Source organism: Lingula anatina, chromosome 3, assembly GCF_051362555.1.
Source record: "Lingula anatina isolate TDL-2025a chromosome 3, LinAna3.0, whole genome shotgun sequence".
NCBI lineage: Eukaryota > Metazoa > Brachiopoda > Lingulata > Lingulida > Lingulidae > Lingula > Lingula anatina.
The window spans coordinates 5,317,835-5,337,393 of NC_141769.1; the positions used below are offsets into that span (position 1 = coordinate 5,317,835).

At 34.4% G+C, this 19,559-nt stretch overlaps 2 protein-coding genes across 3 annotated transcripts in view; one reads left to right on the plus strand and one right to left on the minus strand.

Moving 5' to 3' along the window:
- LOC106180751 (G protein-signaling modulator 2) overlaps window positions 1–7,081 on the minus strand; it is a 58,247-nt gene extending 51,166 nt beyond the window's left edge. Inside the window, exon 1 of the mRNA XM_013564853.3 lies at window positions 6,915–7,081. The gene's annotated coding sequence lies outside the window, so the exon portion shown is untranslated. The remainder of the gene's footprint in view (window positions 1–6,914) is intronic.
- Window positions 7,082–7,242: 161 nt separating this feature from the next.
- Window positions 7,243–19,193, plus strand: LOC106180750 (pre-mRNA-splicing factor SYF1). Of its 2 annotated transcripts, XR_001240148.2 has the most exons (23): window positions 7,243–7,431; window positions 7,902–8,050; window positions 8,385–8,508; window positions 8,770–8,967; window positions 9,155–9,289; window positions 9,553–9,717; window positions 10,279–10,496; window positions 10,671–10,749; window positions 11,035–11,154; window positions 11,389–11,489; window positions 12,022–12,097; window positions 12,326–12,412; window positions 12,941–13,054; window positions 13,322–13,408; window positions 13,857–13,932; window positions 14,279–14,388; window positions 14,770–14,873; window positions 15,340–15,439; window positions 16,080–16,251; window positions 16,901–17,009; window positions 17,266–17,372; window positions 17,690–17,833; window positions 17,869–19,193. XR_001240148.2 is itself a non-coding variant. In XM_013564852.2 (22 exons), exons 1-22 carry the CDS (start codon window positions 7,396–7,398, stop codon window positions 17,764–17,766), a joined length of 2,544 nt encoding a protein of 847 aa, XP_013420306.1. In that variant the 5' UTR covers window positions 7,243–7,395; the 3' UTR covers window positions 17,767–17,862. The 2 variants fall into 2 exon arrangements, 1 of the variants encoding a protein (XP_013420306.1); XM_013564852.2 differs by lacking the exon at window positions 17,869–19,193 and having other exon boundaries at window positions 17,690–17,862.
- The last annotated feature ends 366 nt before the right edge of the window (window positions 19,194–19,559 follow it).

A 19,559-nucleotide genomic window follows, 5' to 3' on the forward strand; every position in this document is an offset into this window, starting at 1 on the left:
CTAATGAAAATAAAATATATACTAGAGAATTAATATAAGCCAATTGCCTCAAGTAGTTGATCCACTCTTTTTCCCCAATTTCACAAGTGTAATAATTCACTTCTGAATCATGCAATCTCAAATTCATTTTATTTCAAAATGTCCTGGATTTCACTTAGCCATGGTGACACCATTTGTTGACAATTTTTAAAGAGAATGAAGCAGTTATATAATCTTTCTTCAAGTCTTTCCCTTCCTAAAAAAATTTTTTTTTACGGTTTTACCCGACACCTTCCTTTAACTGAAGAACCTGGAAATTACATATGGCTGACACAGAGTAAAAAAAAAAAAACTTCTCTGATTGTAAGTCACATTTTACGTTATTAGCAAAAACTAAAATCATGCAAAACTGGGCTTAGCTACAGTATCTCTCCTCTGTATCTCTGTACACCCGATAGACTTTTTTCTTAAACACCATTCATTATTCAAGATTTTTGACATTTTCCAAGAACGACAGTTAATAGGAAGTAGCTAACATGATGAAGCAGCAGACAACAGAACTGTGGGCTGGCAGAAGCCACACATTCATTATGGAAACACATCATGAACAAATGAGACCGAATATATAGCTTTTGTATGTTGTGCTAACAAGGGATCCTGGCTTGCCTTGCTTTGCTTTTTTCCCTGTTTTAGGTGCTGAAAATATCAGTTTTGTATAAACAGTTTTGCCTCTTTGTCATCTTTAACAACAAAAACACCCCCTCCCTGTTTAAACAGCACAAAAGGAGCGCAACAAAAAAATCTGATTTTCCTGGAAATTTTCAAATCTTGAATTAACTTTGGACTACGCTATGAAACAGTAGTACCATGTACAAATCTGTATGCAGAATTTAGCTGGGTTAAACCAATTTTGAATTTTTTGTTTCAAGTTTTTGAGCCAATCTCGTAATGGAGTAGGGGTTAGCCAATTTTACATGTGATCATAAAAAATCAAATCTAAAACTTACTAGTTACTTCATAGGTTGCATTTTTTCATGATAGGTTTACTTTGTCTCTTAGTTCACAACTGGCATCTTTATTCTTTTCTAGCTCTATTAAGGTGCATGTCCACAAAAAATGAAACTAACAAAATGTATGATTTTAAAAATGTTAAGTACACAAACAACTTCTTGTTCAAGTAATTTTGAGTCTGAGAGCAAGTAATTACTTTTTGATCATATTTTAACAGATAAATTAAATGACATGAATTATGTCTCAAAAAATAATCAAATTTACCCTTTCCCGACGAACCCTGCATCATGATACAGTTAAAACCCTGACTGATTTCAAAAGACACTAAGAACTGAGCTCAAAGAGATGGCGGAATTTTTGGGGAAAAAATATCGCTTATGCATGGGTTAAGGACTTTTTTATTTTCCCAGATTGTTACCGAGTTACAGCAAGTGTCAGGAAAGGTGGATCAAAGGTTGGTTAGTGGGAAGAAAAATACCATTTGCACCAGGAAAATTTGTTCATTTAAAGTACAAGATTTTCACAGAAAAATCATAACTTCACAGACTGGTTTCACTAGGCAAGGCAATCACAATCAAATCAAACATCTCCTGGGATAGACCATAGCCATTAAGAGTGACCCGATGCAATCCTGACCTGAAAGAAAACAGTGGTCAAGAAGACATCACTTCCTCTTGCTGCTTACATCCCTCAATATCATGCAGATGTTTTTTCTAGATGAACAGCTTTTACTGAGTAGTGAATAGTAAATGGCTGATGGTGCCTTCCTGGGTTATGAATCCCAGTTAACTATATTGATTTTTTAATCTAAGTAACTGGTGGAGTAATTTCAAGCAACTTCAGAGTACGGGCACATCTGATGTTGGTTAGACATAGCATTGGGTCCACACAAAACAATATCCTGTGCCAAGAAGTAAAAGGTGCTTGAACGCTTTTAATTACAGTACTAGTATGTACATGGACATTCAGCAGAGAATAATGCATAAAGCCATGTTATTAAAGGAAACATCTTCACAAGGAAACGAATAATGTGGTACTGTGACAAGTACATGAGTGAGCGAATCTAGAGAATCTAGGCAAACATTAAACAGTAGAATTTTTCACCATTTCATGTACGACACAGGCAATGAAAAATAAATTGACCTTAACTTGTTTTCTTCGTTATACAGTTTTTTTTTAGGAGAGAGAGAGAGAGAGAGAGAGAGAGAGAGAAGGGGAAAATATCCATTTAAAAATACAGACATGCTGAAAACTTTTCAGAATGGCCGGACATTTGGACCAGCAGTAATGAAAATTTTGTCGGACCAAATGGATTTTTGTCGGACCGAAAATCACTCTGTTCATTTGAGACAGATACTACCAGTACGATTAGGGTAGCTTACTTTGTTTGTGAATGTGATAGTTTTGAAAAGGAGGAGAAAAATGCTTTGGGTTTTATATAATTTTATTAATGAAGTATGTCAAAAGATGACTGTAAATTCAAAATTGCGGTTCTTAAAGCTCTTGTCGGTCCTTTGGACCGACCAAGTCCAATTTTCTACCGGTCCAGACAAATTTTCCTGGTCATGACCGATCGGACCGACAGTTTCAGCATGTCTGAAATATAAAATCAAAATCAAAAATTAAATGTCAAAAAAGGCAGCAAAGCTGTTTAATGTTCAGTCAAAAAGCAGAACATATTGATGCAAGTGCAAAATCATTCTTAGGTCAAATTTGATGCAATATTGCATAATGTGTAACAGCATTATCGCCACCAATTTTTGAAATGGACATTCAGAAAATTGGGCTGGTGTATATGGATATACATAAAAAGAAGGTATGCAGTATCTAATAACATCTTTAAAGGCATGCAATGCACTTTTGATCTTTATAGAAAAAAATAATTGATTTTCCTGGAAAACTGAACGGTTTTCCCCCTTTTCACCATGGTATACCCTATCCAAAACAATGGAGACTACTGGTACATGATTTCTATAAGCCTGTTTTATTGATCTAAATTTTTAATATTTATTGTCAATAATGAAATCAAACATTCTCCATCTCCATTATAAGAGTAAGGGTGGCTCAAATGCTAGTTTAAAGATCATTATTTAGTTAACACTTTTGGATACAGCCTACTTTGGCAATTAAGCAATGTGTTGACAATTTTCAGAAAATTTCAACTTTTGCTATTCAGTCTAACTCTCATGTAACTTAATGTTACATGATTTTTCAAGAGCTGAATTCAAAAGCAATTTCAAGGTGGTCTTTTCTGTGAATACAAATATGCACTTTCTAATGTATGTGAGCCAAAGAAACAACACTTTTGCACCATCACAAGCGTTCACCAAATTGGAAAAAAAGGAAATATATTTTGGCAAAGAAAATGAAAAATACTTAAAGGGATAATAACTCTTCATATGAATCTATATTTCACAATAAAATCATTGTGAATAACTCATAGAAATATAATATATTCTGTTTTACCACAAAAATGGCAGTTATAGCTATTATTCTGATATCTGAGCTTGTCTTTAGACCACGTGACCTCCATTGATGGCTATACTCTGTTAAAATCTCTTAAGAGGTTTTAACAAAAAACCAAACTTTTTAGAAAAAAACCAGGGACTAACTTTGAATGTAAAAATGGATTCAATAACCTTTGGTTAGTATGGGAAAATTGTTGTTTACTCCAGGAAAATTCATTTTTTGGCCGAAACGAAGAGTTATTATCCCTTTAATTCATTAATGGTTTATTACTGATTTGTGAAAATGGGTGCAAGGCTACAGAGAAATTACATTTTTGCATGACATCACCTAATGACAAATATTTGAAGGGATAACAACTGTCCATTTTAGCCGAAAAAATGGATTTTACTGCAGTAAATGACAATTTTCCCATACTTACCAATGGTAAAAGAATCCATTCTGCCATTCAATGTCAGTCCCTTTTTTCTAAAAAGTGCTTTTTTATAACAATATCTTAAGAAATTTATAGTTTAGGGGTTGGGGTTAGCCATCTATGGAAGTCATGTGGTCTTATGGCCAGCATTGATTTCAGAATAACCACGATTTCGGTGGTAAAAGAGAATTAATTATATTAATATGTCTATGGGTTCTTTACAAAGTATTTATTGTAAAATATGGATATCCTACGGAGACCTTTAATCCCTTTACTAGTAAGTACCAGTAGACATTTACAACAAGTGAAGAGCAGGTCAAAAAAGGAAAAAAAAAAAGCAGACATCATATTTGTGTCAATAGGTACATACTGGAATTAATCATACAATTCAGATATCATAGCGGCAAGGCTTTCCCAAGAGAGCTGTCTAGCCATCATTAGGACGGCCACTGGCCTCAAACGATGCTCTATGTTTTCAAAGATGGCTGGATTGCTTATGAAATATCTGGGGAATGATGGTATATATATTTGTAGTTGGACTCCCTGTAAAGCGATGACCAAATAATTTTACAGATCAACACTTTGGACTCCCTGTACCCCAAATCCTGGAAAAAACCCTGGCAAAGCGGGCATATGCTGATGATGCTGCAATGTACACATAGTGATCTCTGTATGTACACATTTTAATGTACTGTAGGGAGCCAGTTGAACTACCAAAACAATATTCACAATAAAGCAGAAATCTCCTACAAGTACAAGGTGCTAAGAACAAAGTTCTGAAAAAATATAATATGTCATGTCCAAAATCAAATTTTCATCAAATCATTAGCAGGAAGTTTACCACCTGGCTGAAAACAAAGGGAATCACATTTTCATGGGACACATTAAATATTTTATAGACATAAATCAAAACATTTTCACACATAACGCTGAATGGAAAATCAATTATCAATTGTTACCACGAGTTGGGGCCATATTTAGTATTGAAGGAGAAGTAAAGATTAGAAATGAAATACAGAAAGTATGTACTAGTAACCCTGTTTCCTTTCGATCACTGAACTCACCAAAATTTGATTATGCTAGCCTAGGGATAATTTGCACTGGGAATAGAAAACGAAACACCTTCTTCAAACCTTGGCCAATTTATTATATGATTTATCATGTGATCTATCTAAATTGCTGAATGGAAAGGAAACCAGAGCTGCATGGATGAACAGAAAAAGCCAGAGCGATTTCAGCACCACTGTCTTGTTCTGCCACCCTGTATAACAAACTATGTGGATATCTACAGTACAAATCCTGATATATGCAGCAAGTGACAAAATGGCTCTGATATACAGGGTGTGTTTTCCCCCAATTGTGTGATCTCAGACTATCAAACCACCTGTTAATTGAATTGGTTTTCAGAGTATTAAATCACAAGTCAATTACACTGGTCATCTGGGTGAAAGATCTGGACCTAAACCAATATAAAACTACTCTGCTTCTTATAACCTACAGCTTTATACCCTTATGAAAAGCATTTGGGGTTTGTGCTTTAATGTTTTCCCCCTCTTTTCAGAAAATAAGCCCTTTGCATTAAATAGGTTTGAAACAAGTACATCAACTGAACTCATGGATGCATGAAATTGAAACCTTATTATATTTTAACATTTTCGCAGTTTAATCCGATTGATGGTTGATATGCACCATGCCACCAAGTCTGAATCAGAATTGTAAAGAATACTGTAGATATTATAAACAGAAAACAATGAAAAAGAAATTCTGGAGATATTATATATAGAAAACAATGAAAAAAAATCTGTTTTTTTCCATTAGCACAAGTGCTTGGTATTGACGTCACAGATGTTTTAGCATGTTCCACTGTGATACAAGAGGCCATGATCTACATGTGCATTATACTGGAATATTGTGATGTTGGTACTAGGTTGATAAATCACACTTGGGATTTACCCATCAAACTGAATTTTCCTCAAGGGAAAAAAGCAATTTACTCCTACTCACAAAATGAAATCATTGCTCTACTCCTCCCTGAATTTGGTTTACTGTTTTATTGCATTTTTTATTTAATGATTTAGCTTTAAATGACTGGCCAGTCATTTAGAACGCCATATCTTCTTGTACATTTCAATTGGCATCAGTGCTTTTATTTGAGGGATATTTTAGTTTTTTAAGGTTTTTTAAGGAAAGATTTGTAGCTTTTCTAGATATATACACATGGAAAAAAATACGTCTTTCAGAAATTGTATACCTTTTGCTTGGTGTAATCAAAATTTGCACAAAATGACTGCAAATGACTAAAGTTTAACATTTTACTAGTACTTAGGCTCTATTCCCATAGATTTTAGATCGATCTATCCCCGCAGGGAGTCTCACTAGATTACTTTCAGATAATCCGACGTAAATGTCCGTCCCGCCTACCACAAGCTGTAAGGGGGTAATTAACTTTCGTGTCTACCCGGCTGACAGCTATTTAGCGTGAACCCCCAGGGAGTAAGGTCGATCTAAAGAAGGTCGATCTAATCTATGGAAATGGGGTGTTAGTCTCAGGTCCCAGAAAGTGGCACTCCCTTAATTAAAAGGATCGACCAACATCATTGACGCCAATGTCACTTTATAATATCATAACTCATAAATAATGGAGCACAATTGGAAGAAACAACACACACTCATCACATCACCAATATCTTTACTTCGGACACAACGGGGAAATACTATTACTGTCACTAGTACTGTAGTACGTACTACTAGTAGTGAAAGACGTTCGTGTGCATGTATCATTGAAACTTCCGAACTTACTAGGAAGTAGTTCCTTGGATATGTGATTAAAAGCCACCAATAAATAGCTTAGGGCAAATAGTAGAGATAATATTTGACTCAATGGAACTAGCATCATGATCAACTAACTCATTGATTTAGGCCGATTGATTTAGGCAAGTTACGAGTTTGACGTTACTAGTACAAGCCAGTAAGAGACGAATTTCGCTTTGTAAATATTACAGTTAGAAATATTAAAGAACCACAAAGTGCATGTATACTATACCTGCCCTATTTGCTTCTTATAACATAGAATGGGCCTTCTCTGTTAGATATTCTTCGGTGGCTGCTGTACCAATATTCGTTGAATGGGCACTTGACTTTGCAGTGACGGTTGTTGATTTCTCGAATTACGCGCGAGAATTTGCGTTATCTGAACAGGGCGAGTCTAAGATGAAAGGGAGCACAGTTATCATTTACGACTTCGGCGTGAAATATGTAAAATAATGTAGGCTTTTAAGTTCAGATATTTTAACTACGAAAAAAAAATATTGATATATAATTCAAACAATTTCATGTTTGATATTGATTGTGTCTGATTATGCAATCTATATCAATTTTCTCTTCCCAATAAAAATATCTCTGCCCTGTTTGACCTAATTAGATCCAACATGGTGGACATGCGGCTAATTCTTTGAAGCAACGTCCACATCACGTTAGATATCCTTAATTCGTTGAATTTTGAACTGTTTTGTTTAAGCTCTAAAATGCCTGTCTTGAAGGGAAAAGCGGACATATATTTTGTAAGTATTTTCATGCTCAACTATTTAATTCACGAGCAAGAAAAGCTCGAATTTTGTAGGTTATAGGCACTTCTAATGTATCTGGTGGTCATGCAACATACCCAGTTATAGTAGTGACTTTTATCATTGTATATGCTATTCAGATAATTATGTTTTGCAGTTTACTTACTGATTTTTATGTTCCACTGGAATGAGATCCGCTCTGAGTCTCATTATATTAGAAAGGGACTTGACATTTCTTGTTAAAATATCAAAGCAGATCATGAGGTAAATCTTAAAACTCATTTATTAGAAAATCAGAGAGATGTTAGCCACAACATTGCTGAATGTAGAAAATATTAAAGTCAGACACTTGTAGTACAGGTCAGCATAGTGTATAAGTACAAATATTTCTATCTCAAAAAAGTTTTTTTTTTTTCAATATATGTTACTAATTTTTCATTTTATTTTGATGTTATCTATATTTGAAGGAGGAAGAGGATCTTCCATACGAAGAAGAAATTCTAAGAAATCCATATGCAGTGAAGTGTTGGCTTAGGTATATTGACCACAAGAAAGCAGCACCCAAGAATGCAGTCAACATGATCTATGAAAGAGCGCTAAAAGAGCTCCCAGGAAGGTATGTTATTACTGAATACTCCACAAAAATTTGATTTTGAGTAGGTGAAAAAGTTCAATGATAGTGATAGTTTAAAAGGATCAGTTTGGCTAAAGGCTGGTGAATTGGAAAGTTATCTTTTAAGCCACAGATGTAGCATGATTTGTTGGCAAATAACTTAAAATTAACAACTGAAAGGCCAAAAATCTTAAGCACTATAAGTACTATATACATTTATCATGTAAAATCAAGTAGATAATAAGTGAACACAAAGAAATGAAATCAAGATATAAGAGCAAAATTCAGATATGGGCAGAAAACATAGTCACATATGCTATTTTTATCTTTTATTCAGCTACAAGCTCTGGTACAACTACCTGAAGCTAAGGAGACAACAGGTCAAAGGTCATTGTATCACAGATCCTTTATATGAAAGTGTCAACAATGCCTTTGAACGTGCTTTGGTTTTCATGCATAAGGTAGGAATATTACAGGAATAACCAACTTTTAATTAAGCCATGTTTTCAGACTTGAGTTGGTTTTCTGTGGAATCAAATTATTCTGAGATTTTTTAATTCAGCTTCTGATGGAGCCTAAGGCAACCACTTGACCCCCCCTCCCCAATTTGTTAAAGTGTTTGATCCCTTATAGAATTATCAGAGATATTTTAAAGGCCAAGCCCCTATTGTGGGAGATTTACCTGATTTTACACTTGATACATATTTATTTGTTGTCCTCAGATGCCTAGGATCTGGTTAGACTATTGTCAGTTTCTAATGGACCAGAGTAAAATCACCCTGACGAGAAGGACCTTTGACCGCGCCCTGCGTGCACTCCCTATCACTCAACACAATAGAATATGGCCACTGTACCTTACCTTTGTCAAAAAATACCCACTTCAAGAAACAGCTGTCAGGGTATATAGGAGGTATTTAAAGGTAGGTTTTTAATAAAGATTTGATTTCATATGCTTCATCAAATCAGTGTGGTCATCATTTTGCCAGATGATAAAGATGGGCAGCCTCTTTAAAGATAATAATTTTTTAAAAGTGTTCTACCGTCTTGGTTACTACTGCTTCTATTACTGTTATTGCTACTACTACTAATCCAAAAATGTTTATTTAGCTCTTCCCAGAAAATGCTGAAGAGTTTATTAATTATTTGACTACAATTGATTGGCTGAACGAGGCTGCCAAGAAATTAGCGGACACCATCAATGACGAAGATTTTGTTTCTAAAGCAGGGAAGTCTAAGCATCAGGTAAGCTTTAAGAAAGCTGGGAAATTTTATGGAAACTTCTTCTTTGGGAAAGACTTATTTGGCAATGATAGAACTTTGATGTTGAGCTGTACAGACTTCTCATGTTAGACGTTTTCCCAAAGCAATGGTAATAATAATACGATTTTATCAAATATTACATATTTGTCAATTGCAAAGTTATACCTTCAACTAATAACATGAAATTTAAACTGCATTAACTTAATTCATTGTATTATTATTATTATTATTATTATTATTGATAGCTTTGGAATGAATTATGTGAAAGTATAACAAAAAACCCAGACAAGATCTCAGATTTGAAAGTGGAGCCCATTTTGAGACAAGGCATAAAGAGATACTCTGACCAAGTTGGCCTTTTATGGAATTCACTGGCAGACTATTACATTAGAGGAGGGAATTTTGAAAGGGTTAGTGGTAACTTTGTAATACTTACAGCAAATCTGATGTTGTGCAAGGCACAGTTATTCATCAAATGCTATTGATAATTTGTTTTGACTGAACACAAAGGAAGAAACTTTATTATTTCTTGTTCAATTTATCACTTACTTGAAAGAGAATTGCACTTCAAAGAAAAAGAAAAATGAACTGAAAATTCACCATTATCAGGCCCATAGCCTGAAATTTCAAAGAGGGGGAGGGGGGGGAGTTCTCTTTTGGAAAAAGTGAACCTTTTGTCTTGAAACTTTCATGTGCCTCTGTCAAATTTTACTCAGAGCAGCCCCATTGGCAAAAAGTTGGTTCATTTCATAAGTATGCTAGGAAAGTTATTACTGACAGTGTTATTAATCGTTCTTTGGCAACCAGTTATGCGTGAAAACTTTCTTCATTTGTAGTATAATGCTTGTAAAATCTCAAAGCCTTGTTAGAAAAGTTGATGCAGTGGTTTATCTTTAGTTTAAAATAATCTTTTTCTTTAAAAAATGTTATACTTGAAATGAAAAGTTTTGTTTTAAATTTTTTCATAACAGGCACGTGATATCTATGAGGAGGCCATCCAAACTGTTCTGACAGTGAGGGATTTCACACAGGTATTTGATGCATATGCACAGTTTGAGGAGAGCATGATAAGTGCCAGGATGGAAACCACAGCAGAGATTGGTCCAACTGAAGAAGATGACCTTGACTTAGAGCTGCGATTGGCTAGGATGGAGGAGCTGATGGACAGGCGGCCTCTACTGTTAAACAGGTATTTCTTATACATATATTGAATATTCAGCAAGTTTTCAAACAATCAAACAATTTAAGGAATGAATTTGAGGGAAGATTTAATCTTATGAAGGAAAGTATTTTAAGTATTGAAATGTTTATGAAATGAATTTTTGAAAATGTACCACTGATGGACAATCTTTGTATTTTCCAGTGTTCTTCTGAGGCAAAACCCACACAACGTCCATGAGTGGCATAAAAGAGTGCAGCTTTATGAGGGAAAGCCAAGAGAGGTATATTTAGAAAGAAATTCTTGTTATTGTGACATATAGAAGCCAATTGGTATGCATTAAATATTCTCGTATATAACTTTAACTGCAGCTCCAGAAAATGATTATTTTTTTGTATTTGACAGGCTTATTCAGCAGTTATCAAATTATCACTATTAGTAACTCATTTGATTTGCAACTTGGTAGTTACTCTTACTAGTTAGTTCTGTTTTGCCATATGGATGCACTGATTGAAAATGTGATGTTAGGCATACAAAATTAATGCAAACAAAATTTTCTCTGTGTTAGATAATCAACACCTTCACTGAGGCTGTGCAGACGGTGGACCCCAGGCTGGCCTCTGGGAAACCCCATACATTGTGGGTAGAGTTTGCCAAGTTTTATGACACTGCTGGGCAAATTGAGGATGTGAGTAAATTATGAACATTGAGTATCAAAATTTTAGTGAGCACCAGGGTGTGAAAATCTAATGTCTTTGGATTACAGGAAAACAGTTCAATATTGTGTTTTTATTCTCAAACCTCAGATCCACAGTAAGTTCAAGATCGATGTTAACTGTATAATAATCACACTTGTTATTCCATGAAACAAAAGTCCTAGGTAAGCTTAATGCTACTATATAACCACCATTATTATATCCAGGCCAGGATCATCTTTGAAAAGGCAACCAAAGTGGCATACGTTAAGGTGGACGACCTGGCTTCAGTTTGGTGTGAGTGGGCCGAAATGGAAATAAGACACGAGTAAGCACTAGCCTTTTATGTTGAATGATTTTAAATCTAGACTTCTTAAATTCTATTTTGAACTTTTGAAAGCATACTGCAGTGAAAGCTTTCATCCCAGCATCCATGTCTTCATTGATCCGTGGTTTCCTTTCTTAAGTCTGTGTAAAAATTAATAAATTCTGAAATTATTCAGCATGAAGCACAATACTAACTTACATCAGAATAACCACAAGTCTATTTCTGTGGAGTTTGTTTTTTCACAAATGAAATTTGTCTTTTAGCTTAGCCTGTAGACAAGATCTTGACTATCCATCTCCTCAAGATTAATTTTAAAAAGGGCTGCTCAATTAAAGACCATAACACACGGTTGTGTAATTTGCAGTAAATTTATTTATTCATATATAGACCTGGTAAGCTACTTTTTATGGTGATCTTACTTATACAAAGCATCAGAAAACTGAAATATTTTAACTTAAATTATTAATATGAAACTTGTTCATTTGCATTTTATCTTGCTTTGTCAAGATTATTGGTCGTATTCTGATTTTAGGAATTATGAAGAAGCCATTAAACTTCTTCAAAGGGCCACAGCATTGCCTCCAAGGAAAGTAGACTATCACGACATAGTAAGTCTTAAGACAGGGTGAAGAAATGAGAAATGTTCATTTTTTATGCACAGACTAAGTGTTTGTTAACTCACTTCTAGTGAACATTTATGTCCACTTTTGAAATTTAGTAACTGGTACAGTGGATACCACTAATATTATCACTTTTCATAATTTAATGTATTTCAAAGTTTTGTGTGGAGTTTTCTTGTTTTAATATATTTATTTGATTCAATCACATTATTTTAGAGTGAACCTGTACAGAACAGATTGTACAAGTCCCTGAAGGTGTGGTCACTGTACGCTGACCTGGAGGAGAGCTTTGGCACCTACAAGGTGAGTGCTGACTGAATTCTCTGTTTGTTCTCATTACAAGCAATACAGCAAAAACTGCCTTTTACAAAACTTGCTGTGGGCTGTCAAAATGTGTCTTACTTTCTATGCCAAAGTTGAGTAGCACTGTGCATAAGAAACATGGGGAAGGGTTTTGTTTGCTTTAAAATAGAATATATGAATTAGCTTTAAAGTTTGCTATTTTCTGTCTGACCGGACAATCCTGTTGGAAGAATAGGATCAGAAAGATCTTATACATTTAATTTTTCCCATTGGCAAAAGGAAAGTCAACTTATTTATTTTATGTTTTGCAATCCCTTTTCTCTGTATAATATGTATATTCCTAACTTCTTATTGCATTGAGAGTTTGAGAAATTTCTTTAATTTTTTCTCCAAATTTCTGAATTTTCCATTTCAGCCTCTGTGTACAAGGCATGTGTACTTTGATTCTGTATAAATTTTTTTTTTTGTATTTTTAGCATACTATTATTTTCTTGAATTGTAATCTTTATGTTCTTTTTTTCCCCCCAGACATGTAAAGCCGTGTATGACAGAATAATAGACCTGAGAATAGCCACTCCTCAGATCATCATCAACTATGGCATGTTTCTGAATGAAAATAACTACTTTGAGGAAGAATTTAAGGTAGAAAATTACATGATAATAGATCCTCATTTTGCAATGAAGATTTTAACTAAGAGAGAGAGAAAAAAAGTGAACTATATTAAGATAATGTAGGGATGGCTCTTGCAGATTCTTTTTCTTGCATTTGATATATGTTCAGTAACTTGGAGTTTTAGCCCTGATATGAATATTTACGGAAGATTTATTAATCAGAAAATTAAATTTCAAAGTCTTAGTTTGTCATTTTTCAGAATTCATTATGTTAATGTTAACATTTTTTTACATTAGGCATATGAGAAAGGGATTGCCTTGTTCAAATGGCCCAATGTGTACGACATCTGGAACACATACCTCACCAAGTTCATTGAAAGATATGTAAGTAGCATCATTAAACTAGTATGTGTGATTTTATAGAATAAATGATTTATGGTCACAAAAACACACTAAGAAAAATACAGTAATCCATATATCCTTTGTCAGTAGTGCACCAGAAGGTACAATTTTTACTATTCTCTCATGCTCTCTATTCTCTCTTGTATTTAAATAAAACTTTCTATTTCTTCAAATAATGGTAACAGTTATAATCCCAGTTATGCTATTGATATTAGCTTTCGTTTGGATATATAATTTGTAACTGTCCATAACACTGATGATGAGATTTTTTTACGGGTTAACAATTGTCTTTTAAGCTATTTTAATAATCAGTCAGCCATGCCAAGTGAACAAAAGCATTCAATATTTTAAAATATTTAATTTCAATTAAACACTGACAATGTTTTCTTTTGTCATTCTTCTTATTATGCTGATTGTTATTTTATCACAGGGTGGAAAAAAGCTGGAGAGAGCTCGAGATCTGTTTGAACAGTGCCTGGAAAAGTGCCCACCTAAGTTTGCTAAAGGTAATACAACTTCAGATGGATTTAAGATTCTAGTCGTTTTCTGCTATTTTGGTCACTTCATATGTTATCGAGATAAATGGAGGTTTATCATCTTGATAGTTCAGCGCGATGTGATGTAATTTTAGTTCCCAGAATGTGATGTTCTCTTATAATGTTTTCTGCCATCTAAAACTCTAATGAAGTCTAAAAGATTGTTGAAAATGTGTATGCTTTTTATGATATATACCTTGTCGTGCTGAAATAGTAGTTAAATAAAAATATTTCACCATGTTCTTGTTCTGTGTAATAGCTCTTTTCCAGCTGCAGTAAATTTGAATGTCATTGATATTTTCAATTCCTGTCCTAGCTATCTATTTACTGTATGCCAAACTGGAGGAGGATCACGGGCTTGCGAGACACGCCATGTCTGTGTATGATAGAGCGACTAAAGGAGTGTTACCAGAGGAGCAGTATGAGGTGAGTTTTTAAAGGATAAAATATTCACCTATTTATAGATATAGCTGTGACCAGATGTGGGCAAGATTTTTATTGGGAAGGCAGCTGTAAAAATGTTGCTTCAACACCTTGAATTGTGCATAGTGTTTAACATATAGTCAGATTGTTATGAGGTTATATGTTTGAATGTGACAATGTATGTGTTCAGTTGTCAGGGCTAGAGTTTATCTAGTCCAGTATTTTTTTTAGCATGAAAAAAACTTGTGGTAGTCCAAAAGTATGCGATTCCTTTTGCCAGTGTAAAAGAAAACCAACCTTTCAAACCAGATTTAAATCTTTAATATTCCATAAATATTTTTGAATTAAAGAAACTGTTTTGCTTCTTGCTTCCTATACCTCTAGATGTTCAACATCTACATCAAGCGAGCTGCAGAGCTGTATGGAGTGACCCACACCAGACCAATCTATGAGAAAGCCATTGAAGTTTTGAATGAAGAACAGGCCAGGTATGTGGGAAAGTGTTCCCAACAGGTTTTTTACTTGAAGATAATTCTAGAATACAGCTAGAAAAAATATTTCCTCAATCACTGCAAATCACACTGAGAAAGGTGTTATGGATATTCCACCACATTTTTAACCTCATGATCATTCTAGAAAAAAATTTTTAAAAACGGTGTCCTTTCTGGAAGGATGTGGGGGAATTTTTCATGAGGTTTGAGTTAATTAAAACAAGTGTTCCTCTTTTATGTCCAGTTAATGTAGACTTTATGGCCAATTTTGATTTAATGTTTTAATGATAAAGATGATAAGAATTTAATGTATTTATTTAATATTATTTATATGTTAATTTGTAAAATCTTTGTTCATAGTTGGATTTTATCTCAATATTTATGATGACAACAATTTCAGAACAATTCTGATATGATTTTAATTTGTATCATTCAGTACTGTGAGACACTTTCATCATTACAGGAGTATGTGCCTCAAGTTCGCTGATCTTGAAAGGAAACTGGGAGAAATTGACCGTGCTCGAGCCATCTATGGGCATTGTTCACAGATGTGTGATCCCAGGGTGGGTATTTATATTTGAATTGCCATTGAAATGAATTAAAAAATGGACTGTTGAATAGAATATTGTTTGTCATTGGTTAAATGTTAACCTGAATGTATGTTTAGAATTTTATGAAAATATTAAAATTTGATGGATAAGTGGTACAGGTTGCCTTTATGGGCATCATCTAAGATGGAAAAATTGGCAGAGGGCCATGGATGACATAATACAAGACTAGAAAAGGATTGAGAATCCAAGTGAATTTGGGGTTAACTGTTTAAGCAATAAGGGTACAACTTTATATGCCAGGAATGTCTAAAAAAGCAAAACGAAAGTGACACAAAAGTGGTGAATTCTGCTATTTGCAATTATAGTCTGTGACTGCAATTAGGCAGAACCTAAGAGTGAAACTTAAGTGTTTTGAGTGAAAACAATCTGAAAAGTATCCGTTTGCTTTTATACATTGCTGCACAGCAACTGCTTATCTGCCATAATAACTACTGACCCACCTCTCCCCCAAACCTCACAAAGTTTTCCTTGATTTTTTCCTAATTCACAATACTTTGAGAAGTGTTCCTGATAATGACTAAAATTATAGTATCAATGCACAAACAAGCAAACATATTTTCAAAGCCAAACAATTTTGATTTTTTCTTTTCAGATTACTGCAGAATTTTGGCAGACGTGGAAAGACTTTGAAATCCAACATGGCAACGAGGACACTGTGCGAGAAATGTTGCGAATCAAACGAAGTGTCCAGGCGACGTTCAACACCCAGGTCAATTTTATGTCAGCCCAGATGCTTGCTGCACAGTCCACTAAAGAAGAGGCTGGTAGGTGGAGAGGATTCTCCTGAACCACTGGGCCATTGTGTGACAGTTTCTTAATAATAATAAGAACAGTTCTTTATTTTCAATTCTTCATATGTGCTCACTTTTAGAATTCTGATGTGGGTGATGAATGTAATCAAAGATTACCATGCCAATCACAGTGGCACATTCTGGTCCAGATTTTTTGTTTGTTTGTTTGTTTTTTTTGTGTGTGTGTAAAATGCATATGGCATGTGAGGCAGTCGATAAACCTGTCTAAAATTTCTGATTTGAAGGTAAACTTAAATCATATTCCACAAAACGTTCAGAAGTGACCAGTAAACTTCAGTTGAGTTCCGCTGTTTTCACAAAATTTTCACTTCTGATTGGCTGAATTTCAGACCCATAGAGGGCCAGGTTTTTCACTGTCAAATTTTCATACATACCAGCATGTTAAATGTGAACTTTTAATTTCCTTAATGCAATTATTATTAAATTTCTGGATTAAACGGACTAATTATGATTGTTTAAAAATAAAAGCTTGCTAAACAAAAAATTATGTACAGCTATCATAGTCTGAACACAGAAGTTCAAATTTATAAAGGGCATATTAGACTTCCTCTGTTAATGCAAATATACTTTCAGAATTTATCAAGTTTTTTTTTCTTGTCAGCTTCAGAAGAAAAGAATGAGATGGAAAAACTTGAAGAAAGAGCACGTCAGTTGGCTGAAGAAGCAGTGCGAGACCAACCCAAACCTCAGAAAGGAATATTGTTTGTTAGGTACACACAAATTAATAAAAGTAGTTTTTAATTTTGTTATGTCGAAGTTTTGTTTTCCATACTTTATATAATATGTTGCTTCAGTATTGTATAAAACTGTTAAGTTAAGGACATTGTTTCTTATCCTTTTATCCATTTAATGTATCTATTAATGCAACAGTACTTGAAAATACGAGTCGAATGAATAAGATTGTACTTATACAGTATGGCACTGAACTGAAGAACCAGTTACATTTTCCTCCCATTTTCACAACAGGAGTAATACAACTGAAGAAGAACTTGGTGAAATGACGAAGACCAACAATCCAGAAGAGATCAACATAGATGAAGACTTTGAAAGTGATGAAGAAGAAACAGTTGAAGGTGCAGTTTTTTCACTTACTTTTCAGTACTTTAAATAGTATTTTTAAGTACAATATGATAAAAGGCCTGCCCTTTATACCTTGGAAGATCATGAAAATCAGGATTTTTTGTCAGTTGTACTAATTTACATCTTCTGATTTATGTCATTGGAGTAGGATGTGTCGTAAATGGTTTTTCCTTTTTCTTGTCCTATGTTTTTATAATTTTGGATGTTTTTTTTTTATTTTTGGTCTTGTATGGGTCTTCACTTTGGTTTAAACTTTATACCTGACAAAAAAGAAATTGATGGATAACTAAGTCTTATTTTACCATTTTAGAAGTGCACCTGGAGAAACAAGCCATTCCGTCAGCAGTTTTTGGAACATTGGATAAGGATGATGATGATGATGATTAAAACTGGAAAGATGAAAATGACCAAAGATGTGGAAATTATGACTCCCTGGTGGTTCAACTTCTTACTTAAAAAAAAAAAAAAAAAAAAAAAAAAAAAAAAAAAAAAAAAAAACACTTATGAAACTTTCACAATAAAATATCACTTAGAATGGACAGCAAAACGAAATTTAACATTGTTTTGTAAGTAATCAGCAAAACAAAATTTAATAATGTTTTGTAAAGTGATAAGACTTTAGTGACCACTTCTTGTGTGACTATGAGAATGGACTGAGTATAAAGGTCTGGCCATTAAAAGATGGAGTTAGAATACTGTCAAAAAATTTTTAAAGAGCATTTTATGGCTGAATGGGCCCTGAGTTTCAGAGGTCCCTGGAGATAAATCCCTCTACCATCAGAATGCATTTGAAACAGTACAGGTATGTCGTCTCATATATCCTCTACCATGCCCAGTGATTGATCTTTCACAAGATATTCACAGATGATGTCTTTGGCTAAATATGGTCAATTTTCTAACTGTGCTGGCTAGTGGAAAATGTGCCTATAATATCTGCTGCCCTGGTAGAGGTTAACTCTCATACAGGCTGATAGTTGGTGAAAGTCTATTGATCTCAGAACCTCGGGGTGGATGCAGTGTGACTCAGTTAAGGCTGTTTATTTAAGCTGGTTCATGATTAAAAAAGATGGTCAAAAATCTTTTTACGGAAATTGATGAAACCAAGGTCACGCTGGGCATCAGTTATCTCAGAGACTGGAGTTCCACTTGGAAAATGTTATTTCCAAACAATGGATCTAAATTTATCTTTAATGAAGCTGTAAAGATAGAACCTTGCCAGACTTGTGAAATAAATTGCAATGCTATTGAAACAGGAAAAGACTATTCCTGTCCTGTCGTGGAAGCACTTTCTCTTGGGATCGCTTGAAAAAAAGGAGAGGAAAAAACCACTGAATACTTGCCGGAAACCAAAAAGCATTATAACTTTGTTTTTCCTGAAAAGTGTTCTGACACCCAAAACTTATCATGGAATTTGGATTTTTCATGTGAACGGTGCCTAAAACTTTCGAAAAATTTTAAAAATCGCAATGTGGAAAGTCAGACCGGAATTTTTTTTTTAAGGGTGGCATGCTCCATGTTGGAGTGGTGGAACTGGTTATTTGTAACCAGGGATTTTATGTAGAGGCCTGCCCAAAGAAGGGTTAGGTAACAGAACGGGTGTTCTGTGGGAACTGAGTAGATTAAGATTTAAGTTTTTGGCTGTTGTCTTGAGTAGCCAGCCATGATTGAATAGATTGGACAGGTGCTCACATTACTTGTAAAAATAGGTGGTATTTTTCCTCATTATTTTTTGGTTGATGTTAATTATTTTTAAAACTAAGGCGAGCTCGTTTAGGGATAGTTTTCCTGGAATAAATTGTCATATCCAAAGTGAATATATATTGTTTAATGCGATTTAAAAAGAAATTGTACAATGACGTCAGAGACTGGAGAGCAGTTTAAATAACTTCCATTATCTTGGGATTCTCTGCAAACTTTCTTTGGCCCGCTTGACATGCCTAATGCCCCTATTTCTGTTTTCAAGGTGTGCGACAGTACGCATTTCACAGTATCATATCCCGGAACAAATTTTGAATTGAGATGCACTACTTTCCAATCCCACTGAGAATTATCACTATCACATCGCGTACTAGGCAAGAGCGATGTCGCGTCTGATACTTGGAAGCGCGCACTGATACCCACCTTAAAAACGGGTAGTGTGGTCCGATCTACCGGTGAATTCGGGATCATTCGGTGCTGAG

What these genes read in the sequence shown, in the direction of transcription:
- LOC106180750 (XM_013564852.2), top strand. Translation starts at nt 7,396, where the DNA reads ATGCCTGTCTTGAAGGGAAAAGCGGACATATATTTT. An exon ending in CTTTGGTTTTCATGCATAAG is followed by an intron (nt 8,509 to 8,769) that starts GTAGGAATATTA and finishes TGTTGTCCTCAG; the next exon opens with ATGCCTAGGATCTGGTTAGA. An exon ending in TGAAGAAGAAACAGTTGAAG is followed by an intron (nt 17,373 to 17,689) that starts GTGCAGTTTTTT and finishes TTACCATTTTAG; the next exon opens with AAGTGCACCTGGAGAAACAA.